The sequence below is a fragment of the Gallus gallus genome, chromosome 5, assembly GCF_016699485.2.
Source record: "Gallus gallus isolate bGalGal1 chromosome 5, bGalGal1.mat.broiler.GRCg7b, whole genome shotgun sequence".
Classification (NCBI taxonomy): Eukaryota; Metazoa; Chordata; class Aves; order Galliformes; family Phasianidae; genus Gallus; species Gallus gallus.
The window spans coordinates 16,514,011-16,535,327 of record NC_052536.1 but is presented as its reverse complement, the minus strand read 5'-3'; the positions used below and the strand labels follow the sequence as shown (position 1 = coordinate 16,535,327).

At 61.5% G+C, this 21,317-nt stretch overlaps 5 protein-coding genes and 1 long non-coding RNA gene across 31 annotated transcripts in view; 3 read left to right on the top strand and 3 right to left on the bottom strand.

Annotated features, from left to right (window-relative positions):
- Positions 1-125: 125 nt before the first annotated feature.
- On the bottom strand, positions 126-1,585 carry MED19 (mediator complex subunit 19). The gene is made up of 5 exons (XM_426411.7): positions 1,364-1,585; positions 943-1,199; positions 778-874; positions 610-704; positions 126-486 (listed from the first exon to the last, which is right to left on the bottom strand). Exons 1-5 carry the CDS (start codon positions 1,557-1,559, stop codon positions 418-420), a joined length of 714 nt encoding a protein of 237 aa, XP_426411.3. The 5' UTR covers positions 1,560-1,585; the 3' UTR covers positions 126-417.
- Positions 1,586-1,793: 208 nt separating this feature from the next.
- On the top strand, positions 1,794-4,102 carry TMX2 (thioredoxin related transmembrane protein 2). Of its 4 annotated transcripts, none has more exons than XM_046942382.1 (8): positions 1,794-2,005; positions 2,320-2,380; positions 2,539-2,652; positions 2,939-3,015; positions 3,107-3,210; positions 3,297-3,362; positions 3,453-3,582; positions 3,716-4,102. In XM_046942382.1, exons 1-8 carry the CDS (start codon positions 1,817-1,819, stop codon positions 3,860-3,862), a joined length of 888 nt encoding a protein of 295 aa, XP_046798338.1. In that variant the 5' UTR covers positions 1,794-1,816; the 3' UTR covers positions 3,863-4,102. The 4 variants fall into 4 exon arrangements, with proteins under 4 accessions (XP_046798338.1, XP_040557700.1, XP_025006936.1 ...); XM_040701766.2 differs by having other exon boundaries at positions 3,104-3,210; XM_025151168.3 differs by having other exon boundaries at positions 3,104-3,210; positions 3,297-3,582.
- A 127-nt stretch (positions 4,103-4,229) lies between these two features.
- On the top strand, positions 4,230-5,036 carry SELENOH (selenoprotein H). Its single transcript, NM_001277865.2, has 3 exons — positions 4,230-4,437; positions 4,503-4,648; positions 4,727-5,036. Exons 1-3 carry the CDS (start codon positions 4,295-4,297, stop codon positions 4,825-4,827), a joined length of 390 nt encoding a protein of 129 aa, NP_001264794.1. The 5' UTR covers positions 4,230-4,294; the 3' UTR covers positions 4,828-5,036.
- BTBD18 (BTB domain containing 18) lies at positions 5,033-6,271 on the bottom strand. Its single transcript, XM_040701768.2, has 2 exons — positions 5,869-6,271; positions 5,033-5,767 (listed from the first exon to the last, which is right to left on the bottom strand). The coding sequence occupies exons 1-2, from the start codon at positions 6,002-6,004 to the stop codon at positions 5,118-5,120; spliced, it is 786 nt and encodes a 261-aa protein (XP_040557702.1). The 5' UTR covers positions 6,005-6,271; the 3' UTR covers positions 5,033-5,117.
- A 2,671-nt stretch (positions 6,272-8,942) lies between these two features.
- LOC121106534 lies at positions 8,943-11,599 on the bottom strand. Of its 4 annotated transcripts, none has more exons than XR_005860386.2 (2): positions 11,548-11,599; positions 8,943-10,151 (listed from the first exon to the last, which is right to left on the bottom strand). It is a non-coding gene; the product is annotated as an uncharacterized LOC121106534 (long non-coding RNA). The 4 variants fall into 4 exon arrangements; XR_005860384.2 differs by lacking the exon at positions 11,548-11,599 and adding an exon at positions 10,678-11,488; XR_005860387.2 differs by lacking the exon at positions 11,548-11,599 and adding an exon at positions 11,130-11,488.
- Positions 11,175-21,317, top strand: part of CTNND1 (catenin delta 1) — a 26,427-nt gene continuing 16,284 nt past the window's right edge. For 10 of the 20 annotated variants that reach the window (XM_040701762.2, XM_015286849.4, XM_015286846.4 and 7 more), the window contains exon 1: positions 11,656-11,870. Coding sequence is in view for 2 of the 20 variants with exons in the window: in XM_046942372.1 (XP_046798328.1) it covers positions 16,884-17,069 (186 nt within the window). In the remaining 18 variants the exon portion in view is untranslated. Of the gene's footprint in view, positions 11,417-11,655; positions 13,004-14,206; positions 17,435-19,374; positions 19,463-21,317 lie in introns of those variants that run through there. The other 10 variants (XM_040701763.2, XM_015286851.4, XM_015286850.4 and 7 more) reach the window with 6 other exon arrangements.

Below are 21,317 nucleotides of genomic sequence, written 5' to 3'. Positions count from 1 at the left end.
CACTCGTGTCCTCCTGACCCCTCTCCTTCACAGCCCGGAGAGCTGCAAGGGCTGGAGTACGATGGGGCTGAGCCAAGGTCTCTGCTCCTTGCCCTGCGCCGCTGGCCAACAGTCAGAGCCGCCACTGGCACCAGCTCTTCCTCAGAGCAGACTTTAATTAAAAGGTGAATAAAAAAGAGATCCCAATGCACCGTGTTGTTTAGGTATAAGAGGCCAACGGTAGGAACCCCCATTCCAGCAGTGTCCGTGTCACCAGGTCCCCATCGGCCACACAGTGCAAGCAGGGGGGTTGTAGGGCCATGCTCTCTGCAAGTGGGGGCCATGACTGCCCACGCTTCCCTGCTGTGCTCTGTGAGAGGGACGAGTCCACAGCAGGCAGCTGGGGCTGGGAGCTCCGTTGAGCGGCACAGTGAAGCCTCACCGCAGGCTGCTGCTGCTGCTGGCCTGCGAGCTGCCCACCCCTGGGTGCTCGGGGCTGTGTCGGTTCTGCAGAAGAAGGATAGGCACGAGGCCTCGTGAAACTGGAGCCAAGTGCATAGAGCCTCCCAGCTCCGGCCTGGCACAGGGCTGGGGCAGGCAGAGCGGAGCAGCACAGTGCTCCCAACCTACCTTCTTTTTCTTTTTCTCCTTCTTCTTCCTTTTCCGCTCCGGATCCTCCTCTTTCTTCTTCTTCTTCTTCTTGTGGTCTGAGTCCGAGGGGGTTTCTGCAGGAAGCAGGGGTGGGATGAGCGGGGTGCAGAGTTAGCAGGGCACAGGGCCTGCGCGGCACAGTCCTACCTGGGGGGACGGGGTCCTGCGTGCGGCTCTGCTTGTGCTTGTGCTTGTTCTTCTTCTTGGGCGGCTGGATGTGCATCAGGCGGCACTGCTCCGGCAGCTGCAGGGGCTGAGGTCAGAGGGCCCTCACCTTACCCCCAACCCCCCCGGCCCTCCCCAGGCGCTCACCGGGCCGGCGTGCAGGCGGAAGCCGGTCAGCATGGTGCCGGTGAGGGGCGTGAAGGAGCTGCCGCAGATGGGCGGCTTCTCGATGAGGGAGCGCAGGCTGCTGTTGTCGTGGGAGCCGGGCAGGTCGATCATGCCGGGCAGGTCGGGGAGGAAGTTACTGAGCTTCTCCTTCACCTTCTTGCCGCAGAACTTGTTGTAGGCGTGCTCCAGGTTGTAGTGCGTGATCAGGTTGGTGCTGCCCGTCAGCTCCGTGCTGCCTGCGGGCGGACGGGGCCCCCTCAGCGCCCCGGCCTCACGCGCCCATTGGCCCCGCGCGCTGTCACTCCGCGCCTCCCGCCCGCTCCCTTTCTTCTCATTGGCCCCGCGCGCCACCCGTCACACCGCGGCCCGCCCCCTCCCTGCGGCCCGGCCCGGCCCGCACCTGGCAGCTCCCGCAGCAGGTAGAAGGGGCCGGCGGCGGCCTTGTGGGCCGCGTCCTCGCCCGGCGGCGGCACGGCGGCGGCGGGAGGCGGCGCGGCCCCTGCTCCCGCCGCCTTGGCGGGCCCGAAGCCCAGAGCGGCGGCCGCGGTGGCGGGCGGCGGCTCGGCCCCGCCGAACAGCGCCGAGAAGTTCTCCATCTTCCCGGCCTGCCCCGCGCGGGGCCGCCCCGCCCCCGCCGCGCGCCGATTGGCCGGGCTCCGCCCCCGTTGCTAAGGGAGACGTGGGCTCAGCCTTTCGATTGGCCGTTGCTCTCTTCCCTCGTCATTGGTCCGCGGCGCTGAGAGTTCTCGTCGCCGCCGCTCTCGATTGGCCAGCGGGGAGGAAGTCCTGCCCCGCGCGGACGTACGGGCAGCCTGCCCAATGGGAATGCCGTGGACGGTCGGCGGAGGACAAGATGGCGGTGCTGGCCCCGCTGCTGGCGCTGCTCTACTCGGTGCCGGGGTTGTGCCGCTGGCTGGCGCGGCCCTACTATCCACTGTCTGCGTTGCTCGCTACTGCGTTCCTGCTCGTCCGTAAGGTTCCGCCGCTGTGTCGCGGGCTGCCCTCGCAGCGGGAGGATGGCAACCCCTGCGATTTTGACTGGGTGAGCGGCCCTGCTGCCGGCCGCCCGGCACTGTCCTGCCCGGGCCGTCCTGCGCCGGGGGCTCCTCGGGCATCACCGGCGCTGGGTGCCGCAGAGGCGGCCCCTCTGTTCGCAGCCCCGACTCGGTTATCGGGGGGAGGCGGAGACTGGAGTCCTGCACGGCCTGGTGCGGCCGCTCGTCCTTGTGCTGGGAGCGCCCCGAGCAGGGGAGGGCGGTTCGGCCGCGGCTGTGCTGCAGGGCTGATCGGCTGCCCCCGGGGTGGTGGCTGTGGTTCTCAGGGTGCTCCTCCTCACAGCATTTCTCTCCTGTGCAGCGGGAGGTGGAGATCCTCATGTTCCTCAGCGCCATCGTGATGATGAAGAACCGGCGCTCCAGTGAGTGGGAGCTGTGCTGGGGGGCGTGGGGGGGGGGGGGAGAAGCTGCTTATGGAGCATCTCTGTACTGTGGAGGAACAGAGGAAACAGGTGGGGGCAGGGGCTGAGAGAGAAAAAGGAGACGTGGCCTCATCTCTGACTTCGTTCCTCCTTCCCAGTCACTGTGGAGCAGCACATTGGGAACATCTTCATGTTCAGCAAAGTAGCCAATGCCATCCTCTTCTTCCGTCTTGACATCCGCATGGGCCTGCTCTACCTCACGCTCTGCATTGGTGAGACCCGTGGGGAAGCGGGGGGGTGGATTCACAATATAGGGACTGCAGCAGTGCTCCTGGCAGGCCTTGTCTCTGCCCATCCTGTGCATCGCCTGCCTGAGGTGGGGCTGGAGCCATCTTGCCTTGTGCTGTTGGTGCTGTTTGTAGCCATATAGGCTGCTCTGAGGAGGGAGGAGCCTCCTCCAGACTAAATCTGGGTCTTTTGGGTGTTCCAGAAGTGGGAAAAGGGGGGCAGAGGCCTCATTCCAGGTGGGCACTGGATTCAGGGTTGCTGTTGTTGCAGTGTTCCTGATGACCTGCAAGCCACCCCTTTACATGGGACCTGAGTATATCAAGTACTTCAGCGATAAGACCATAGATGTGAGTATCTTCTGCCCAGTCTGAGTTGGTGTGGGGTGCTGGGCTCCCTGCCTCCTGTTTCCTGTTGACCCACATGGCCCTGTGGCAGGAGGAACTGGAACGGGACAAGCGGGTGACCTGGATCGTTGAGTTCTTCGCCAACTGGTCCAGTGAGTGCCAGTCCTTTGCCCCCATCTTCGCTGACCTCTCTCTCAAGTGAGTGATGCCTGCTCGAGGCCTTGGGGAGTCGCCCCCAGCCCAGTAGTCACTCACAGCACTCAGAGCTGTGTTCTGCCTCCCAGGTACAACTGCTCGGGGCTGCACTTTGGGAAGGTGGATGTTGGCAGATACACGGATGTCAGCACCAGGTCTGTGGGGCCGAGAGAGAGGGTAGGGGGAGGCACCAGGCCTTCCAAATGCCTTGGTGTCATTGTCTGCCTCTTGCCCTACTCCTGCAGGTACAAGGTGAGCACCTCACCCCTCACCAAGCAGCTGCCCACCCTCATCCTCTTCCAGGGTGGGACAGAGATCATGCGTCGCCCACAGATTGACAAGAAGGGTCGGGCCGTTTCCTGGACCTTCTCTGAGGTACGTAAGGGGCAGGAAGATGTTCCAGCCCATGCCCAGAGGATAAGATGTGCTCAGTGGCTCCTCACAGGGAGCCATGGAAAGTGGGGTTTAGCAGGTCATTGCTGTAGCTAATGCTGTGCTCTGGCTGCAGGAGAATGTGATCAGAGAATTCAACCTCAACGAGCTCTACCAGAAAGCCAAGAAGCAGTCGAAGCCACGGGATGAAGGCTCCGAAGAGCCACCCGAAGGGCAAGCAGCAGCTGGCCTTGCCAATGGAGAGACCAAGAAGGAGAAGTAGGAACTGCCTGCGTTCTCGCTTGTCGCCACTCCACTGTCCCCTGCGGCTGGGAGCCAGGCACTGCCGGCTGGGGGGCCCTGCACGTAGCACTGAGCCCGGGGGCCGCTACTCCCTCTGCCCGTGCTGGCCGGGGCCCGTGCTAGCCCTCGGCCCCGCCGGTTCCTGGGAAGAGTAGAGCCAGGAGCCGGGCCGGCGCTTGGCGCGTATCCTTGGGCTGACAATAAACGTTCTGTGCGCGTCTCCGTGTCCGCTCCGTGCGTCCGCCCGGGGATTGGCCGCCAGGCGGGGGGGCGGGGCTGCCTCCAACGTCCCGTGCGCTGATTGGCTTCCTCAGCGGAAGCGCCGAGGAGCGGAGCCCGCGCGCAGCACTGTGGCGGCAGCCCGCAGCGCGGCGGCAGAGCTCGGCACGTGGCGGCGGGAGCGGGACGCGGGATGGCCCCCCGCGGCAGGAAGCGCGCCGCGCGGCGCCCGGCCGAGCCGGAGGCGCGGGCGGATCCCCCCGAGAAGCGGCCCCGCGACGAGGCCGAGGGCAGCCCCGGGGACGCCGGCGGCCCCCGCGTCGTCATCGAGCACTGGTAGGTGAGGCCTCCCCGGGCTGCGCGCGGGGCCGAGGCCTTGCTCTAACCGCCGCCTCCCGCAGCCGTAGCTGACGCGTGTACGGGCGCAACGCGGCGGCGCTGAGCGAGGCCCTGCGCGGGGCCGTGGCCGCCCTGGCCGTAGAGATCAACCCGCGGCAGCCCCGCAGGAACAGCTTCGAGGTGTCCCTGGTGAAGGAAGACGGCAGCAGTGAGTACGCGGGGCCGCGAGGAGGTGGCGGGGAGGCGTATCCCGGCGGCCCTGACCCGTGCCCGCGTCCACCCGCAGCCGTGCAGCTGTGGAGCGGCATCGGGAAGGGGCCTCCCCGCAAGCTGAAGTTCCCCGAGCCCGCGGCCGTGGTGGAGGCTCTGCGGAGCAGCCTGGCGTAGAGGCGGCGGGCACGGAGAGGCACGGACCGCCGCACGCCGGGAGCGGCCTCGCGGAGCGAGCGTCCATGAAGAGGCGGCACCAACGGGAGGCACCGCCCCCAGTATCGCCTCCGACGTCGCAGCTCCTCCGCGGAAGCGCCGGACCCCGGCGGCCCCCAACCGTTACCCAGCACCGTTTCCCCAATAAAGCTCTGCGGCTCCGTCACACAGCTCTAGTGCTTTATTTCAACGACACCCAACGCGGGGACGGCGCGCTCTCTTGGTCTAGGGGGCAGGCGTTAGCGGCTCTGCTAGCCGAGGACGTCCACCTCCCCACCGGACTCGGACGAGGGGCTGGGACAGGCGCACACGGTGCCCGGAGGCAGACACGGCTGCGCCATCCCCACATCCACCTCCTCCTCCTCCAGGTCGTCCTCCGCCAGCCCACCGGCGGCCGGCGGCAGCCACGGCTGTGTTTCCCTCGGGGTCTCCACGGCTACGGGCTCGAGGGAGAACTGTCCGTCCCGCACCACCTCCCAGCCGCGTCGGCCTTCCACCCTCCTCAGTTTCAGCCTCCCCACGGGGTGGGCCGGACCCACGGTCTCCGGCGGGAGCGGCCGTTCTCGGGGGGCGCCGCCGGACCCGGGGCCACGCAGACAGCTGCGGTCGAGCTGCCAGCGGGGCCCGGGCCGCACCAGGCCGTCCTCCCGAAGCTGCAGCGACTCGAGCGCGGCCACGCGGAGCCGGCGGGCGGCCGCCAGCACGTCCCGCACCTCCTCCCGGGAGGCCTCCAGCTCGGCCGTGTACAGGAAGCGAACCACTTTGCGCAGCGTCGCGATCTTCAGCCCCCCGAGCTCCAGCACCACGCGGCGCCCCGCGGGGGGCAGCTGGCGGGCCAGGCGCTCCATGAAGAACGGGCTCCACACCGACAGCACGCAGCCGTGCGCCGCCACCACCTCCCCTGCAAGGAACGCGCGGCTGCGGCTGGCCCGGCCTTCCTCGGGGTCAGCGAGGGAGTCCCCTGGGGCGGCCCTCGCGGCCACGAGGGGGCCGCCCGCTCACCTTCGGCCCGCAGGAGCACGTCGCAGAAGACGTCCGCCCGCTGCTGCTGCTGGTGCAGGCGCAGGAAGGCGGCGCGGAGCAAGCGGGAGCTGCGGTACTGCAGCCCGGGGGCGGCCGGCGGACAGCCCGCCGGCATCCCTGTGGGGACGGCGCCCGCGCCTCCCGGGTGCCCTCGGCCGGCAGGGGGCGCCCGTTGCGCTGACTCTGAGGTGAAGCCGTGCGGCCACGCCGCCTGCGGCCTTCACTCAACCGGGCCCGGGGTGTCGGGACGGCCGCCGCGCCGCCTACCTGTCCGTGCGGGTGCTGGAGGTCGCCCCTCGGGCCCGGCGTCGCGGTGGTGCGAGCGGAGAGAGGGAACGGGGCGCGAGGCCTCGGGCGCGGAGCCGCTGGGCCGGGCCTGGCCTAGCGCGCCCGCACGCGGACGGTAGGGGCGACGGCTCGCGCATGCGCGTCGGCCCTGCCGCACGTGCGTGCCTCGCGCCGCGCCTCTTCGCTCCGCCGTGTTCTGCCCAGCAACGGCTCCGCTATTGGCTCAACTCCCGACCAATCGCAGCGCGGCGGGAACTTAGGCGGGAAGGTCGCGCAGGAGGTGCTGGTGGATGCTGAGGGTGAGCGGGGAAAGCGGCGGGGGGTCGGGTGGCGGTGGGCTGTGTTCCGGGCGAGCTGGGGCTGAGGGGACGGGCTGTGGAGATTCCTGAGGGTGAAAACTGGACACAGGGAAGGTGCCTGTCCCAGACTGCACCGTCTTAAGGTCACCACTGTGATGGCCCCGACGTGGCACCTTGTACCGCTCCCACGCTGTGTTGGTTACCTGAGTTAGCGTGCCCTGCCTCCCCAGGAGGAGGAGGCTTTGGGTGGTCAGTGAGCGGGATGCGTGCTGGCTGCAAAGAAGCTGCTGCTGTTGTGGTGACGCTTGAGTCCATCGGCTCAGGGCCTTGTTTTGGGTGTGTGCGTGAGAAACAGCACTGTCACAGCCTGCTGATGCCTCGGGGGGAGACGGACGTACAGATAAACACTGGGCAGAAAGGGGAGGATTGAGGATGGGTGTTTTGGAAAGTGGCCTTCGTGCAAACGACGCTGCCTGCTTAGAGAATTGGAAATGCATTTTGCTGTTTTATAAAGCATCCATTGTAAAAACATCTGCGTCAATCACTCCACACACACACTACCGAGAGCTATAATGATCCCAGCCCATAGCCTGGAGATACTGCCTGTCCTCACAAACAACCAAAGTGGGTGGAAGTTTCAAGGGCTGCAGAAGAACAAGAATTAAAACGATGCTATAGATTTTAAATCTACAAAGCTTTCTGCAACTAGTTAAACATGGTATCATCCCCTGTGGCTTTACAGATGGGTTTTCCTGTGTTTCGACACGTAAGGGTGCAGAACTGGAACAAACCACAGAAGAAAGTAATTATGGGTCTAAGCCAGAGGCTCTGAGGTTGGTGGCAATCTTTCCGCTGACCTCGGGTGGCTTTGTGTCCAGCTGTACATACCAAGGGAAACAGTAAAACATGTAATTTCATATCAGAGTGCTATCATATGCTCATAAAAATAGAAAAAAGAGAAGCATACTCCTCTGCCCGCTGCAATCTTTTGGAATTACAGTAATCGAAGCCGTAACTTGAAAAGCTTGAATTCACTGGGGACAGATGGATACACTTATTGATTTAGGGGCCTCTGTGGATTTCAGAATATGCTCGTAGCCTTCCCTGCTGCTTTGTGATGCTTTATACTGTGCTTGGACCATGCTAGAGCTGTGGCAGTGAGAAAGAGACTCCTCAGCAGCCAAGCCTAAGGCGTAAGCAGAAGCTGTGACTGGGAGCCTGCAAATGGGAGGACATCAGCGGTAGAAAGTACTTTGCAGCTGGGTGAGCCGACCAGGGCAGAGAAGTCAAAGGAAAGCCACGGAGCCAGGACAAAGCTTAATTAAAAAATTCCAAGACGCTGATATCAGAGGACTTCCTCTTGTGACAAGGCAGCTGATCAGCAGGTGAGGCAAAATCCCAGTTACTGGAAAAGGCTGTATCTTCACTGCATGCTCCTTGCTGACTCAGAGGTAGGACTTGGTATCACCTGTCTCCGTTGCTGGACGAACAAGCTGGTGGTGCTGTGCTGATTGCTCACCGGGGCGGTGGCCAAGGCAAAGCTGGGCTCTACACTTCCTTCTGTGTCACACAGTGCAGAGCACTCTTCCCTTCTCCTTAGGCCATCCCGGGGGCAGGAGTGATAAAAGGGCAAGTGATCTGGGTCTGTCCCAGTCCTGGGACACGCTCAAAGCTGAGAAATAAGAATGCATCCTGTACGGCTGGCAGACAACTTTGAAGGCTCTGTGTGCTCATGAGCTGACAGGGATCAGACTGCAGGTGACGCAAGATGGACAAAGGGGCGTTCAGGGGCATTAGTTACAGTATGCAAAACAGCTCCTGCGTGTCCTACTGCTGGTGCTGGCCTGGGAAGAGGAAAGCAAAGTGTTAAAGGGCAAAGTCCTCTCTTACTGCGTGATCTGCTCCAGCCCACAGAAAGTGCTTTTCATGCGGAGTGTGGCACAAACAGCCCTCTGCCTCTTGGGCCTGCTGTGGGTGATGGGAGCCAAATGTTTTGCACAGGCAGCCCCGTTCAGACCACAGTGATCTCACAAACTCTGCTGTGTGTCTTGTGACAGTGGCTGAGACAGGGAGCCCAGCAGCAGCTCTGGGGAAGAGTGGAAATCACATTTCCTGGAAACAAAGGAGAGTACGTGAGTGGTCTGGGTGGTGGAAAAGCTGATGCAGGCCCCTTTAGTTGCACTCGTTGTTCCCTAACTGTGTGTTTTGGAAGGGTTCTCTGTCCTGATAGACCCACAAAGCTAGCCACACAAAGCCCTGGACCAAGCACAGGTGGCAGGCCCTTTGCTTTGAGGCATTTTTAGTGTTTTGCAGGGGCAATACTGATCCCTGTCATGCAGAAGTCCTCCCCTCAGCCTCAGCAGCCCCTGGTGCTGCCCCCCTACCCCCTCCTCCTGTGGCCTTGTCTGCCCTTAAAAAGTTACTGATATAGGATCTGGTGATACCAGCAAACACTCCCACTGTAGATAGAGTCTGCACACAATAGAGGCATTTTATTAGTGCAACTTTTACTAGTACTCAAAGCCAAATAACCTGCACTGGAAAAAGCACCAACACCCTTTAGTCCCATTGGCAGGATCCTCTCTTTATATACCAGCATCCACATTCACTGCCAGAATTTGCTGGCTATATCTTGCCAGCAAACTGCGAGAGCATGGTTCTCTCATTTAGGTGCTCAGGAATTGGTAGCTGGGGCTGTATGTGTGCAGAAGTGACCCTCACAACTGACAGCAGTCACTCCATCGACGCCCAAAGCCAGACTGGGATGAGGTCCAGGCGTGCACCTGCACCTTCCTTCCTTCTCAAGCCTTACTCTCTGTGGATAGAGACCTGCAGGAACAGGGTCCTAAAAAGCATGGTGTTGTGCACCAGCCTGGCCTTTGCTTTGCCCTCGCCAGTGCTTGTGCCAGTGGATGGCTGAGCACACACCTGGAAGGGCTCAGTGAATCAGGCTGGCTGGGTTCACCTCCCTGTAGGACTCACTGTGGAAGGAAGGCGAGGTCTGTCTGACAAAGCCGAAGTGCAAGTTGGTTATCCTGGCTTGCTCTGCAGTTTATAGGAAGAGAGACCCTGCCACTGAGCTAGTCATATCCTTTCCCGAGCATCCCAATCAGCAGAATCTGAGCTGATTTCTTACAGAGAAGGGAAATTCCTATCTTGGGTCTTACTCAGAGCTGCAATCGTTTTCCATTAACGTCCCCTTTTGCTTCTGTTACTAAATCGCAGCGTTGAGCTGTCTCATTTCTCCATTCTTAGGAGATATCTCGCACGTTGCTTGCATCTACCGTGGGAGGGAAGGCTGAAGAGGTGAAGGCTGGTGCTCAAGACTAGGAAAAGCACCGAAGGCGGAGAGAAGAACGTACTACTTAGTGCAGACATCTGTCAGATGGGACGTTTCACCCCCCTGGTGCCACACTTCCCCTCCTGCAGGGGGAGGACAACAACCTGTTGGGATTCCCACAGGAAAGGGGCTGCGGAAGCGCCTCGTTATCCTGATGTAGAACAATGCAGGCCATCTCTGAACTGCCTACGCTGGGCCTGGAGACAGCAGCCCCCTCTTCCTCCTGCCCTGCACTGCTGAGGAGCATTCCTCTGTCTGATAAACAAGTTGTCTTGCTCTGTTCCGGTGGTAGCTGCCTTGTTTGGGCGTCTCGTCTGGAGAAGGCATCAGCAGCACTGCAGGATGAAAGGGGACACGTAAGATGTTATTACACCCAATTACTGTGAAAGGACAGATTTTCCCATGTTAGTAACACATCTTTTCTTCCCAGGAAGCAGTAGGATGGACTCATCCGCCACAATACTTAACGTTTAAAGAAGAGCACTATCTGCTGCGGGGTGAGCCCGAGCCCGGGGATCAGGGTACAATCTTCCCTCAGAAGTGAGCAAGCATTACCGGGTGTGCTGGCTGCTGCCGGGCACCGCTGAATGAGGAGCCGGAGCTGACAGCGTGCTATTACACCCTGTCCAGCTCAGCCCTGCAGCCCTCAGGACAGGAGGCGCTCACCCAGCTTCAAAGCCACACGGCTCCAATGCAGAGCCGGCATAGGCGTGTTCGCAGCGGCGCATTTCATCTTTGAAGAAACTCACTACAGACTTTAAAGGCTGTAAAATCTCCGGGCTGATCAGAATACGGGATTGGAATACAGCAACGTAGCATGCACGCCACAAAGCTGCCCCGGGCTCTGGCACGACCACCTACCTGTTGTCCGTGCGATGGCAGCCACCCGGCCAGCGCTGAGGTGTGCTGCTTGGCTCCCTGCTCCTACAGAGGGGCAAAGGCTCGCTTCTTAACCCCACTCGGGCCGAGCCCAGGACCGAGAGGTGTCTGTGCCGGGGGCAGAGGAGCCTCCCGCTTGCTGCAGAGGCAGGAGCTGCTGTCCCGTCCTGCTGCGCTCCTTGCAGCCAGCGAGCCGAATGATCTGATCTACTGATCCAGCGTCGGGGAGGGTCTGGGGGGTCTGCCGCCCCGTAATCTCACTAAACGCGTCCCTCTCACTCGTTTAATCCCGTTGCTCTTCATCGTGCCTTTTTGCTCTGAGCAAACCCCACCCCCGGCCCGGGGATTACCTTCCCCAAACATCTGCAGGCGGCTATCGGCTCCCGCACCTCTCCTCGCCCAACCGCGCCGCGCATATTTACCCCTGAAATCACCTGTCCCCACCCAAGCCATTCGTCAATCCTTTTCCTCTCGTCATTATCTCGCTTAGCAGTTTAGCAATCGGGAGCGGGCAGATCCTCCCGTCCTCCCCAGCGCCCCAGTCCCGCCGGCGCCGGACCAGAGGCGAGGCAGAGGACCCCCAACCTCCGCCCGGCTGCTCGCAGGTGAGCGGCGCTTCCTCCCGCAGCGAGGACGGGCGGTTCCCCGGCACGGCGGGGGCAGAGTCCCAGCAGCCGTGGCTCAGCCGGGATGGGAGCTGCGGCCGCCGCGAGCTTTACCGGTAGGAGCGGCTTCCGGAAGCCTTCCCAGGCGGCGCGCTCACGGCGCCGTACCGCGGACCCCCACCCACCCCGAGCCGCTCCCTCCGCGCCGCTCCGTCCCGCCCCCCCCCGCCAGCGCAGCCGCCATTACCGCGCCGGGCGCCGTTCCGCGCTATCGCCATTGGCCGCGGCGCGCCGACGCCGGGGGCGGTACCCGCGGCCCGGCCCGCCCCCGCCCCGCCGGACCAACTTCCATTTTAGGTGCGGGAGCGGCGCGGGGCGCACGGAGCGGCAGCGGCGAAGCCCGGCCAGACCCTCTCCGGCCCCGCTCGCGCTGCGTTCTCTCGGCCCGGGTCTCCCCTTGGCGGGGCTCCTCGCGTCTCGAGCCCTTCGCCCCGCCGCTCCTCTCCCGCCGGAGCGGGCCGGGCGGCCGCGGGGCGGGACCGCCCCCTGTCCCCGAGGAGCCCGGCCACGGTGAGTCCCGCTCGCGGCGTCCCGTCGTTTTCCGAGGGAGGGGGACCGAGGTCGGGCCCGGCCGCGCCTCGCCGGGAGCGGGGCGGGGGGCCGCTGCCGGGTAGGGTCGCGCGGTCGGTGCCGGGGAGCGCCCCGAGGTGCGCGGCGGGGGGGTGCCCGAAGGTGGTGGTCGCGGCGCGGCCCCGCGCCGCCGCCCCGCGCCCCGCACGGGGCCGGGCTGAGCCGCGCGTGTCGCCGCTCCCGGGGCCGCACAACAAAGGGCGCCGGCGTGCCAGCGGCGCGGGGAGCTGGCCCGACAGGCGCGGCGGGTTGGCGGCCGATGCAAACGAGATCCGCGGCCCTCGCCCTGCCTTTGTGCGGGAGGAGGGCGGGCTGGGGCCGGGCAGGGCGCGGGGCCCGGGCCGCCCCCCCGCGTGCTGGCAGCGGAGTCCTCCCGTGTCCTTCTCCTCGTCTGCGCCTTTGTTCTAGCGGGAGGGGACTCCGGTGGCTGGGGAGGGTCAGGGCGCGGGGCGGGTGCGGCAGTTCCCTTCTTCTAGACGGCTCCGCTCGGCGCCGCGCCTCCGCTCTCACAACGACGAGGAGCGACGTGCGGTGGAGCCGCGGGCTGACAAGCGGCACCGAGCCGCTGCCCAACGGAGACGGCCCTATCGCAGCCCGGTCCGGGCCCTGCAGGCGGCCTCTCGGTTCCTGTCAGCTGGCCGTCTCGTGCCTTTGTGCGAGAGGGTGCTGACCTTCCGCGGTGCCGCTCCTCGGAGGCTGAACTTGGGGTGACTGCTCTCAAGTTCGGGTGTCTGCCCGTGGGAGGACCGCCTGTGGCTCCGGTACACCCCTGAGCCTCGAGTGAGGGAGTGGGGACCGCTGAGCTTCCTCTGATTGTTGGGGAGGGGTGGGTCTCCGAGTGGCGACTCCCTCTCTGGGAACGGCCGGCTGCCCAGCCGGGCTGTGTGGTGGGCGCTATGAGGACAGGCCCGTCCCTGCCCTGCTGGGCGATCCCCTCCCGGGTCTGTGGTGCCCGGCCTCGTGGAGGGCTCTCCAGCTCAACTTCTGGGCACTGGGGGGGAGCGCCTGGTGCGTGGAGCCAAGTACAGCTGCTGGTGGTTCCTTCTGTGTCCTCTTTCGCTGTGGAACTGGAAGTAAGCCTGTCCTCAGCTTGGTGTGGGGAAGGAGCTGGAACTTGGCACCAGCGGGATCTGGGATCGTAGGGGGCCGGGAACTGCAGCTCATGTGCCAGCCTCCTTTGCCCGCGCCTTGTCCTGGACGTGGTGATACGGGATGAGGGCTGGCCTGTGGTGGCTGTGGGCCTTGCCGTTGTTCTGCTCCTGGTACCTGCAGCACGCTGCTGTCTGACAGTACAGGGCTTGCTGTTGGCAACAGGGAAGGACGGCACCCACACTTCCCAGAGGCAGGCTCTCTGACTTGTCAGGGTTTACTCACACACTTTAATAGGGGGGGAAAAAAAGAGGAGGGGGGGCAGCTGTTTTTTTTTTTTAAGCTGTTCTTAAACTGAATTTGACTGAACCTGTGTTGCGTGCAGACAGCTGTCTTGTGGTATGTAGCCCTTGCTGGGATCTTGTGTGGAGCCTTCCTGAAAGGGTGGGAGGATGGCGATGCTCAGTGCTGCATGGTTTCGGGTTTGCCTTGGCCACAGTGGGGTCGGTGCCTCTCATCCAACAAGACCACCCTGTATCACTGCATTCGGGAGTCCTCATGTCCTCTTTCACCAAGGGGTGGGCTGGGAGCTGGGGGAGAGGCCCAGCTCTATCCCTGGATTGGCTCTTACAACTTCTGCTCTGGAGATGAGTGAGGCTTTGGTCCCAGGGGTGTGTTTAGGGCACCCAGAAGGTGAGAGCATGGCTTGGACTTGGAAGACTCTTGGGTTTCTGAGTGGTATCTGCAACTGTAGAGGACAGTGCTATTTGAGCATTCCAGTTTCTCTCCCGGACAGCCCTGCAATGATGTTGCTGCCCGCCTGTTCTTCCCAGGCTGCAATGATAGCTTCAAGGGGTGCACAGAGCTTCCCCCCTCTCCCTGCAGACCCAGATCTCTGCGCTGTGCTGTTCTCACTGCCTCCGCTCTGCTTCTGACAAGGAGCAGAACCGCAGAATTGATTTGGGTCCATAAAAAGCAACAGGTGTTGCCTTGGTGTGATGACAAAATCTAAACCTGTTGAGTGATTCAGGCAGCCTCAGAGCTCTGCGTGTGACACAGGGCTTGGCTGGTGGAGGAAGTTGTCCTCTGGCATGGTGTGCAGGAATGTGCCTCGCTGTGAGGCTGCTGGGAAGGGGCTGGATCTGCAGGCTGCAGAACAAAGTGCTGGAGTTCCCCGAGGTGACTTCAGCCTTCTGTTGGCTCTTGCCCTTGTGCAGGGGGCTGCTGGCGATGGGAAGAACACAGCACTGTTTCTTCAGGCTCAGCCCGTTCCCGTCCTGGGGACTGGCGGCAGCAGGCTGATGAGTGTTGGGTCATGAGTGTCTGGCTCCTGCGTGTCTCATGTCTACTGCTGAGCTGCCCACCTTCCAGTCAGGAGAGCTGCTGTGTCCCTCTGCCTTCCTCATCCAGTAACTGTGGTACATGGGAGTGGACCGATGCGGGGTCTGTGTCACCTGGGTGTGGTGAGGTCCTTCTGCCCCGAAATGGGCAATACATCTCCCTGCTTTATTTCCTTACAGAGGAAGCAGTTTTTCCCAGTGTATGGTATTGCTTCCTCATTGTGGCCCATATCTAAACCACCCGGCGTGGAGGGGTGAGATGGGTGGTGGGGTGCGGAGTGAAGTCAGTGACTAAGTGTTGCAAGACTCCAGGTGTGGTGCTGGGATGTACAACCCTTACCCGAGTGCCTGTCTCTTCCCTCTGTTTTCCTGTTAAGGTAGAGACTGCTGGTGCAATGCCTGATGTGATTCTGGTGCACGTGGGTGTTGGGGCTCAGGGAGGTGGTAGTGAGCTGGCAGCAGGTTTTACTCTTCCTTTCTCTTCTGAAGGACTAGCTGCCCTCGAGGGGTTGGTGACAGAGGGACTGACACCTGGATGGTTTGTCCTCCTGCCTCTACCTCGTGTGCTGTGGCTTCATGGTGACCTCATGCTGCTGCACTCTGGCCTCTATCCACTGCGGAGATGTTTGTGGCTGTGTAGGCTGGGGGTCTGATCTGGGCTGAGCACTTCTTTCCTCTGTACATGTGATTCTGAACAGTTGGTTGCTCAGATGCTTGTGCTGATGAGAGCAGGATTTCTTCTGCCTGCGTGGCCTAAACAGGTTGTGAAACCACAGCCTGGCCTGTTGGTGAGGCAGAAGGAGGGGGTGGCTCTGTGGCTGTGGGGTGCTGGAGCGGTGTCAGTAGGCATGTGGGTGCCCTCGCTCAGCAACACAGGCTGGAGGTTTCTAAGTTCTGCCATGCGGCAAGGAGGTTAGAGGCTGGAGGGAGCTGAGCAAGCAGGATGGAAGAGTGAGCCCTGGGACTGGCTCTCCTGCAGCTTGGCTGGGTGTTGCTGTGGATCTGGGTGCTTTTCTAGAATGTAGGTGACCCCAGGATGGGCCGGTGGCAGCAGCAGCTTGCTGGGCTCCTATGCAAGAGCAGGAGCTGCTGCCCTGTCTCCATTCTGGCCCTGATGGCTCCTGTTCCTATGGGCGTTGGTCGCAATTGCAGTGAACGCTGCTCAAAGTTCACTGCCTCCTTGCTACTGGCCTGGCCCAGGTGTGGGCAGCCTGGAAGGCATGGACTTCACCTGTGTCAGCTTCTGAGCAAGGGCTGGAGAGCAGCTGGGGGATGAGCTGCTCTCCTGCCACTTATGCAAGTGCAGAATTGCTGGTAGAGGCCAATTATTTGGGGTGAGGCAGGCAGGATCTCTCCCAGGAGTGCAGTAGTCTCAGAGGAAATGATTATGGAGAGCTGATTCCACCCAGGCCAGGAGGAGGAAGGTGTCTCTCTGTCCTCAGATGATGAATGTTCCTCTCACCCCCTCTTACATGGTGCCTGGGCCTCAGATTCGCTCTTGTATCTGGCCTGCCTCTGCAGCATTGCTCCCAGCGCTGGCCTGGCAGGCCAGGGAAGTGGTGCTGGCTCTCTCCGGGCAGCGCGTGGGTAGCTGCGCCGGGCGGGAGGGAGCATGGTGAACTGCAAAGACGAGTTTTTCCGACCTAGGAGGGTGGGTCACCATGTTTGTGTGTTCCTGGCAGGCCCCTTGCCCAGTGGAGTAACGCATTCTTCCAAGCATGTTGCTGCATGCGCAGCTGTTTGCCGTGCCTGGCTCCGGGCGGGCTGAGTTGCTTCAAGGTGTGTGTGTGGGGAGTGGTGGTGGAGTGATGGCCTTGCATGATGCTTACAGGAACTGCTGAGGGAGCAGGGGACAGCCTGGATGTGCTGCAGAGCCTCTCTTGCAGCCCCAGCAAATAGATATCCTGCAGGGTCACGGTGCTATTGCCTCCTCAGCTCTGCAAATACCGAGCCCATCTTCAGAGCCTTCTGGGTGCAGTTGTGTCCCCATGGGAGACTCCTTGAGGCTGGGATGTGGCACCTGCTGCCTTTTTCTTGTGAGATGCTCGCTGCTCCAGGCAGGAGTGTGTAGCCACTTGTGCATGATAGGTCCTCGCATGCAGTCCCTGGAGGTAGGACTCCTTGGGGAGTGGGCCCAGTTAGGCTGTGCAGGTTGTCAGGGTGGCTGTGCCCGTGCCCTGTCCCAGCCTGTGTGCTACGTTGGGGTGGTGGGGAGCAGCCCTTGGCAGGACGTGGTGTTTAGAAGCTTACGGGAAAAGGAAGCCACGATGTCATTTCCCGTCTGACCAGGAAATGCAGGTTTCCTTCCCCTTGGATGGTGCAGGAGCTTGGGAAGCTGCCTATTAGCAAGCGGGCTAAGGGGATCTGCAGCCAAACGTAGTGCTGGGGGGCAGCTTCAGCTGCGGGCTGGGGTAGGACGCTTCCCCCATGGTTTTCCTTCACCCATTCATTACTCCTCTTGGCAGGGTCCTCAAAATTCACTCGGAGTTGATGCATACATGCAATTAGGGAGCGGGGGCATCCGATGAGGTCATACCGAATGGAGCTGGGCTTTTGTTGGCTGCCTCCTCCTGCCCAGCCCTGGCTGATGGGTGCTGTGACTCAGCCCACCGCCTGCCCAGGGGCTGAGGCTGTCCGGAGTGAGGGGAGGACATCCTACTGCTGTTACGGGGCCATCTTGGAGATACCCTGCACGCCGCTCCCACCCCAAGTATGAGCTCACCGCCTGCTTGTTTGCTCTCTGTGGGGAGAGGTGCGTGACCGGCCTGGCTGCGGATTTGTGTGTGGGATGGGCAGAGAAGAAAGGAAGCTGCCTTTGGGTGTCTGTTAGGGTGAACAGGGATATCGTTCATGAGGCTGGGTGGGGGATTTTGTGCTCCTGCTCTCCTCCATCTCCTTTGTTCCTTAGTGACTTTGGAATTCCTGGTGGGGCAGGCAGACCTTCCTGGCTGGTACTCTCTGGATAAGCCAGGTGCACAGCGCCGTCAGGGCTATTCCATGTTAGTCCCAGCCCCCCCCCGTGCCTTTGTGCCCTGGTCAGCCCTCAGGCTTGAGTAAGCCATGTGGAGGCTGCAGGTACTGGGAGAGGAAATGATCTCAAGTGGCTTTGCGGGGAAGGGGAAAGGAAGGCTGTAGAGAGAGCTGCCTTAGGTGAAAATCCCTGTCTGATTGCTCGTCTGGTGCTGAGATGTGCTGTTTGTGCCGTGGGCTTTGCTGACCGTGGATGCCTGTGCCTGCAGCTGGATGGAGGGAGGCTTCCTTCGGTGCTGCTGGGAGTGCTGCTCTCTGCTGCAGCTTCCTTTTCTCAGGCGGCCAGCAGTAGATGTGAGCTCCCAGGTGGGTGCTGTGGTGCCCTTGCCCCTCTGCTTGGGTTCGGTGGGGGCAGCTCCTGCCATGCTGCAACCTCAGATTTAATGGACTTTGCACCCTCGGCTCTGTAGTACAGCTCTTATCTCAGCAGTGTCAGGCTGGTGTTTGCTTTCCCTGTGGGAGAGAGCCGGCTGAATGTGAAAGTTCAGCCTGGCAGTGGGTGGGGGGGAGAGGTGGAGTGAAGGCGAGGGATGCGGTGGCACGGAGCAGGGCGGCTGGAGCTGGGGTGCAGAACTGGGGGTTTGGGAGCATCCTGCTTGCCGGGGGCTTCTGTGTCCCTCATCCTGGCGGCTGCTGTCCCTAGAGCGAGGCGCGGAGCCGGGGAGCTGCCCTGGAGCTTGTCAGGGTGGGGAGCCGGGACTACCCCTTCCCTGCGGGGCCCAGGAGCCTGCTGGCCGCCGGAGTGCAGCCTGCCCCAGGAATGCTCTGGCCCTGTTCCCAGAATCCGGCACTTGGTGTTTGTTTGTTGCTGTGCCCCTGAGGTCTGGTGCTACTGTGACAGGAAGCGGGAACGCCGGGGGGAGGGAGGCTGGCCGGCTGTGGATGTGCCTGTGAAATCCCTTTGTCCCTGCAGAGCGCTCAGCTGCAAATTCCCACAGAGAGGAGAGAGCTGCCTTTGTGCTGCTAAAGGGCTCCCAACATGTGAAACCCCTGGGCTGGGGGGCTGGGGTGGGAGCTCAGCGCAGGGGCTGCAGGGGCCCTGCCTTCCTGCTGTCCTTGGGCACGTGGGGGGACGTGCGGGAGGGGGGCCCTTGGGGTGATGTGCTGGGTGTTGCTGGTAGGAAGGGGGGGCCCTGGGCCCAGCTCTCTGAGCCCACCTAAAGGTCTTGCCCTGCCTGGGTAGGACTGTGGCTTTGGAGCGTGGCAGCCCCCACCCTGCGGAGCACCCCGGGACAGCTGCCCTGGGGCTGGATTGCTGACATACCAGCAGAACAAGCGTTGCTCTCTGTGGCTAGCCCTTTCTTTCTGTGGCCAGTCTCATGCTGTTCCTTTCTCCTTCCCCGGGGGCAGCCCCGATTGCCCTGTTTGGCAATCTGCTGCCCCTGCTCCCTGGGGCAGCAGAAGGCACTGAACGTCTGCCCTGTTCCTGGTGGGGCCTGTCTCCTGCCAGAGCGTTGCCCACCGCGTTTCCCAACCTCTGTGTCCAGGCTGGTCCTTGGAGCTTGATCTCTTGTCGTGCATTCCTGCCCTTTTCTTTTTTGGGGGGGGAGTGGGGGTGTGTGCCACGTCTGCTTCCTCACTCCAGCCTGGTGTGCAGGCCCCACCCTGCTCTTATCTCCCCCCTCTTATCATCCTGCCTTGGCTGCTGGCCCTTTCCCTTATACGGCCTGCTATTGTGTCTGCTTGCATCCCTGCAGGTAACTCCCTCTGCAAGGGAGGCTTTCCTAACAGACACTGCAGCCCTTGTTGGCAGTAAGCGAGGCGGGCTGGGCCACCATCCTGCTGCTGGTTGGACCAGCTGTGTGCTACGAGCGCTGAGTGGCTCTCTTCACCGTGGTTGCTGCTAGTGGTTCCTTCTTTCCCAACTCTTGTCAGGGCCTGGCGGTGTGGGCTGGGCTGTTCACGGAGCAGGGAGTGGCCCAGTCAGTGCAAGGAGCTCCTGGGATGTTGACTGGCCTTCCTGCATGGGTAGCAGCCTGTCCAAAGTCCCTTCTGCGTCCTCTGCAACCTCCAGGCTGCTGAATGAAGATCTGCATTGGACAAGGCTCTCCTCCTCACACATGGGAGCTGTAGGTCAGCCATACTGCTGCTCCGTGGCTATTTTCAGGGTGGGCTATGGGCTGCTATGGTTTTAGAGGTGCATCCAGAAGGTTGTCATGTTCTCCTGATGATGATCCTGTTCCATGCATTTGTGTTCAGCTCACGGTTTCTCTACCTCAAACAGTGCTGCCCTACTGCACCTTGACTGGCATTAGTGCTTGCCTCCCTGCGCAGTGTGGGGCTGCACATTGCTCTCTGAGCCTGGACCCTCTGCTCAGGGGTGTGGAAAGAATCCAGAGATGTTGGTTCATTTATTTTTTAGCTAATTGAGACTGACCGGGAGCCTGTGGTGAATTAGTGGGGATGTGAACCGGTGCAGAGCATCAAATGTAATGCACTGTGAGAGCTCAGACAATTGCAGGCTTCAATTATTGATGGGGCTTCTGTTTTTACTAGGTGCATCACGGTAGGTAGATGGAACCTGGAGAATTTGTTGCTTCCTCCCCAGAGATGGCAGGGTCCTGGTACTGAGGGCTGCCTGTGTTCCCTGCTGAAGGGCAGGCAGCCAGCTGGCTCTGAGCCCCTCAAATGGATAGGGCAAGGCTAATTACTGGGGTGATGTTGCCATGTTTCTTGTCTAGTAGTTGAGGCAGCGTGCCTGGCAGGCCTGCCTGGCCTCAGCCTTGCTGTCCCTGCCACGTCTCCTCCAGCCCTGTGATGCAGCGCTGGGCGAGGGGCTGTGTCTGTCCTGCTGGAGGGGGGAGGCAGCTCCGCTTCTGCCTGAACGGTGTTGTGTGGTGAGGACAAACCTTGTCCTGTGTGGAACAGGTGTGTGAGGAGCACCAACAGGCGGGGAAGCTGCTGGGGGTGGGGAATGGCAGCCCAAGCTGCTGCAATGCTGTCTCCCTCTGTGCCATGACTAGGGCTGTAGGTGTGCCTCCTAGCAGGGAGGAGCTGGGCAGGGCTGATGTGGTGCAGGTGGCTTCTGGCTTTGCAGGTGCCTGGCTTGTACTTTGCCCCAAAAATCCTTGATGCTGAGGGAGCAACCTTAACTGCAGCCATCCTGGAAAAGGGGCTGGAACAGGTCCTTGTGAAAACCCAGCGGGGGGGGGCTTAATGCTTGAGTTGCTTTATGCACTGCAGCAGGCGGTGCTTGTCAAGCCTGCTGTCTGTGTCTTATCTGTGGGATCTTGTCTGTGCTCTGCCCGTGGTGTCCAGTTCTGTCTGCCAGCTCAGGGTCAATCTCCCTGGCCGACAGGAACCTTTCCTGGTGGGGAGCCTTCAGAGCTTGAACTCTATCCTCCAGCAGAGTAGGATGTGGGTGAACTCCAGGTGGGTATGGCTGTGGTTGGGCCCTCCAAGTTATTTTTGCGGGTGAGGTGTTTGCTCTTGGGGCAGGCAACCATCCCAGGAGTTCAGAGCAAGAAGGGTTTAAGAAAAACATCCAGAGTTCTTCCACTGGGCTCTTGAGCACGGTGCATCTCTGTTGAAGACCGGTTTCAGGAGCTCACAGTGCAGCACAGAGCTGTCCCAGCACTGGGAAGTGGGGAAAATGAGGCCAGAAGGACCGGGATGTCAAGCTTTCTGGGTGCCTGCATTGGTCCCTGGGGGCTGCGGGATGAGCGCTGCGGTGTTCCTCGTGCCCTGGGGTAGGAGCCGCTCGGGGACGTGCTTTGTCTTCAGGCTTTTTAGTTTTGCTCTGTATCAAGGCAGCTGAAATATTTTTGGCTTGCTGGGTTTTTTAAGTAATGGGTGTGTCAGAGAGTGCCTCTCATGATGAAAAGGCTTTCATGCAGCCGTCCTCAAAGATGGTCATGGTCTGGCTTCGGAAAAATGCTCTGTGTAGTTGTATCCTCAGAGGCGGGGGATGAGGAGGGGGATATGGGTG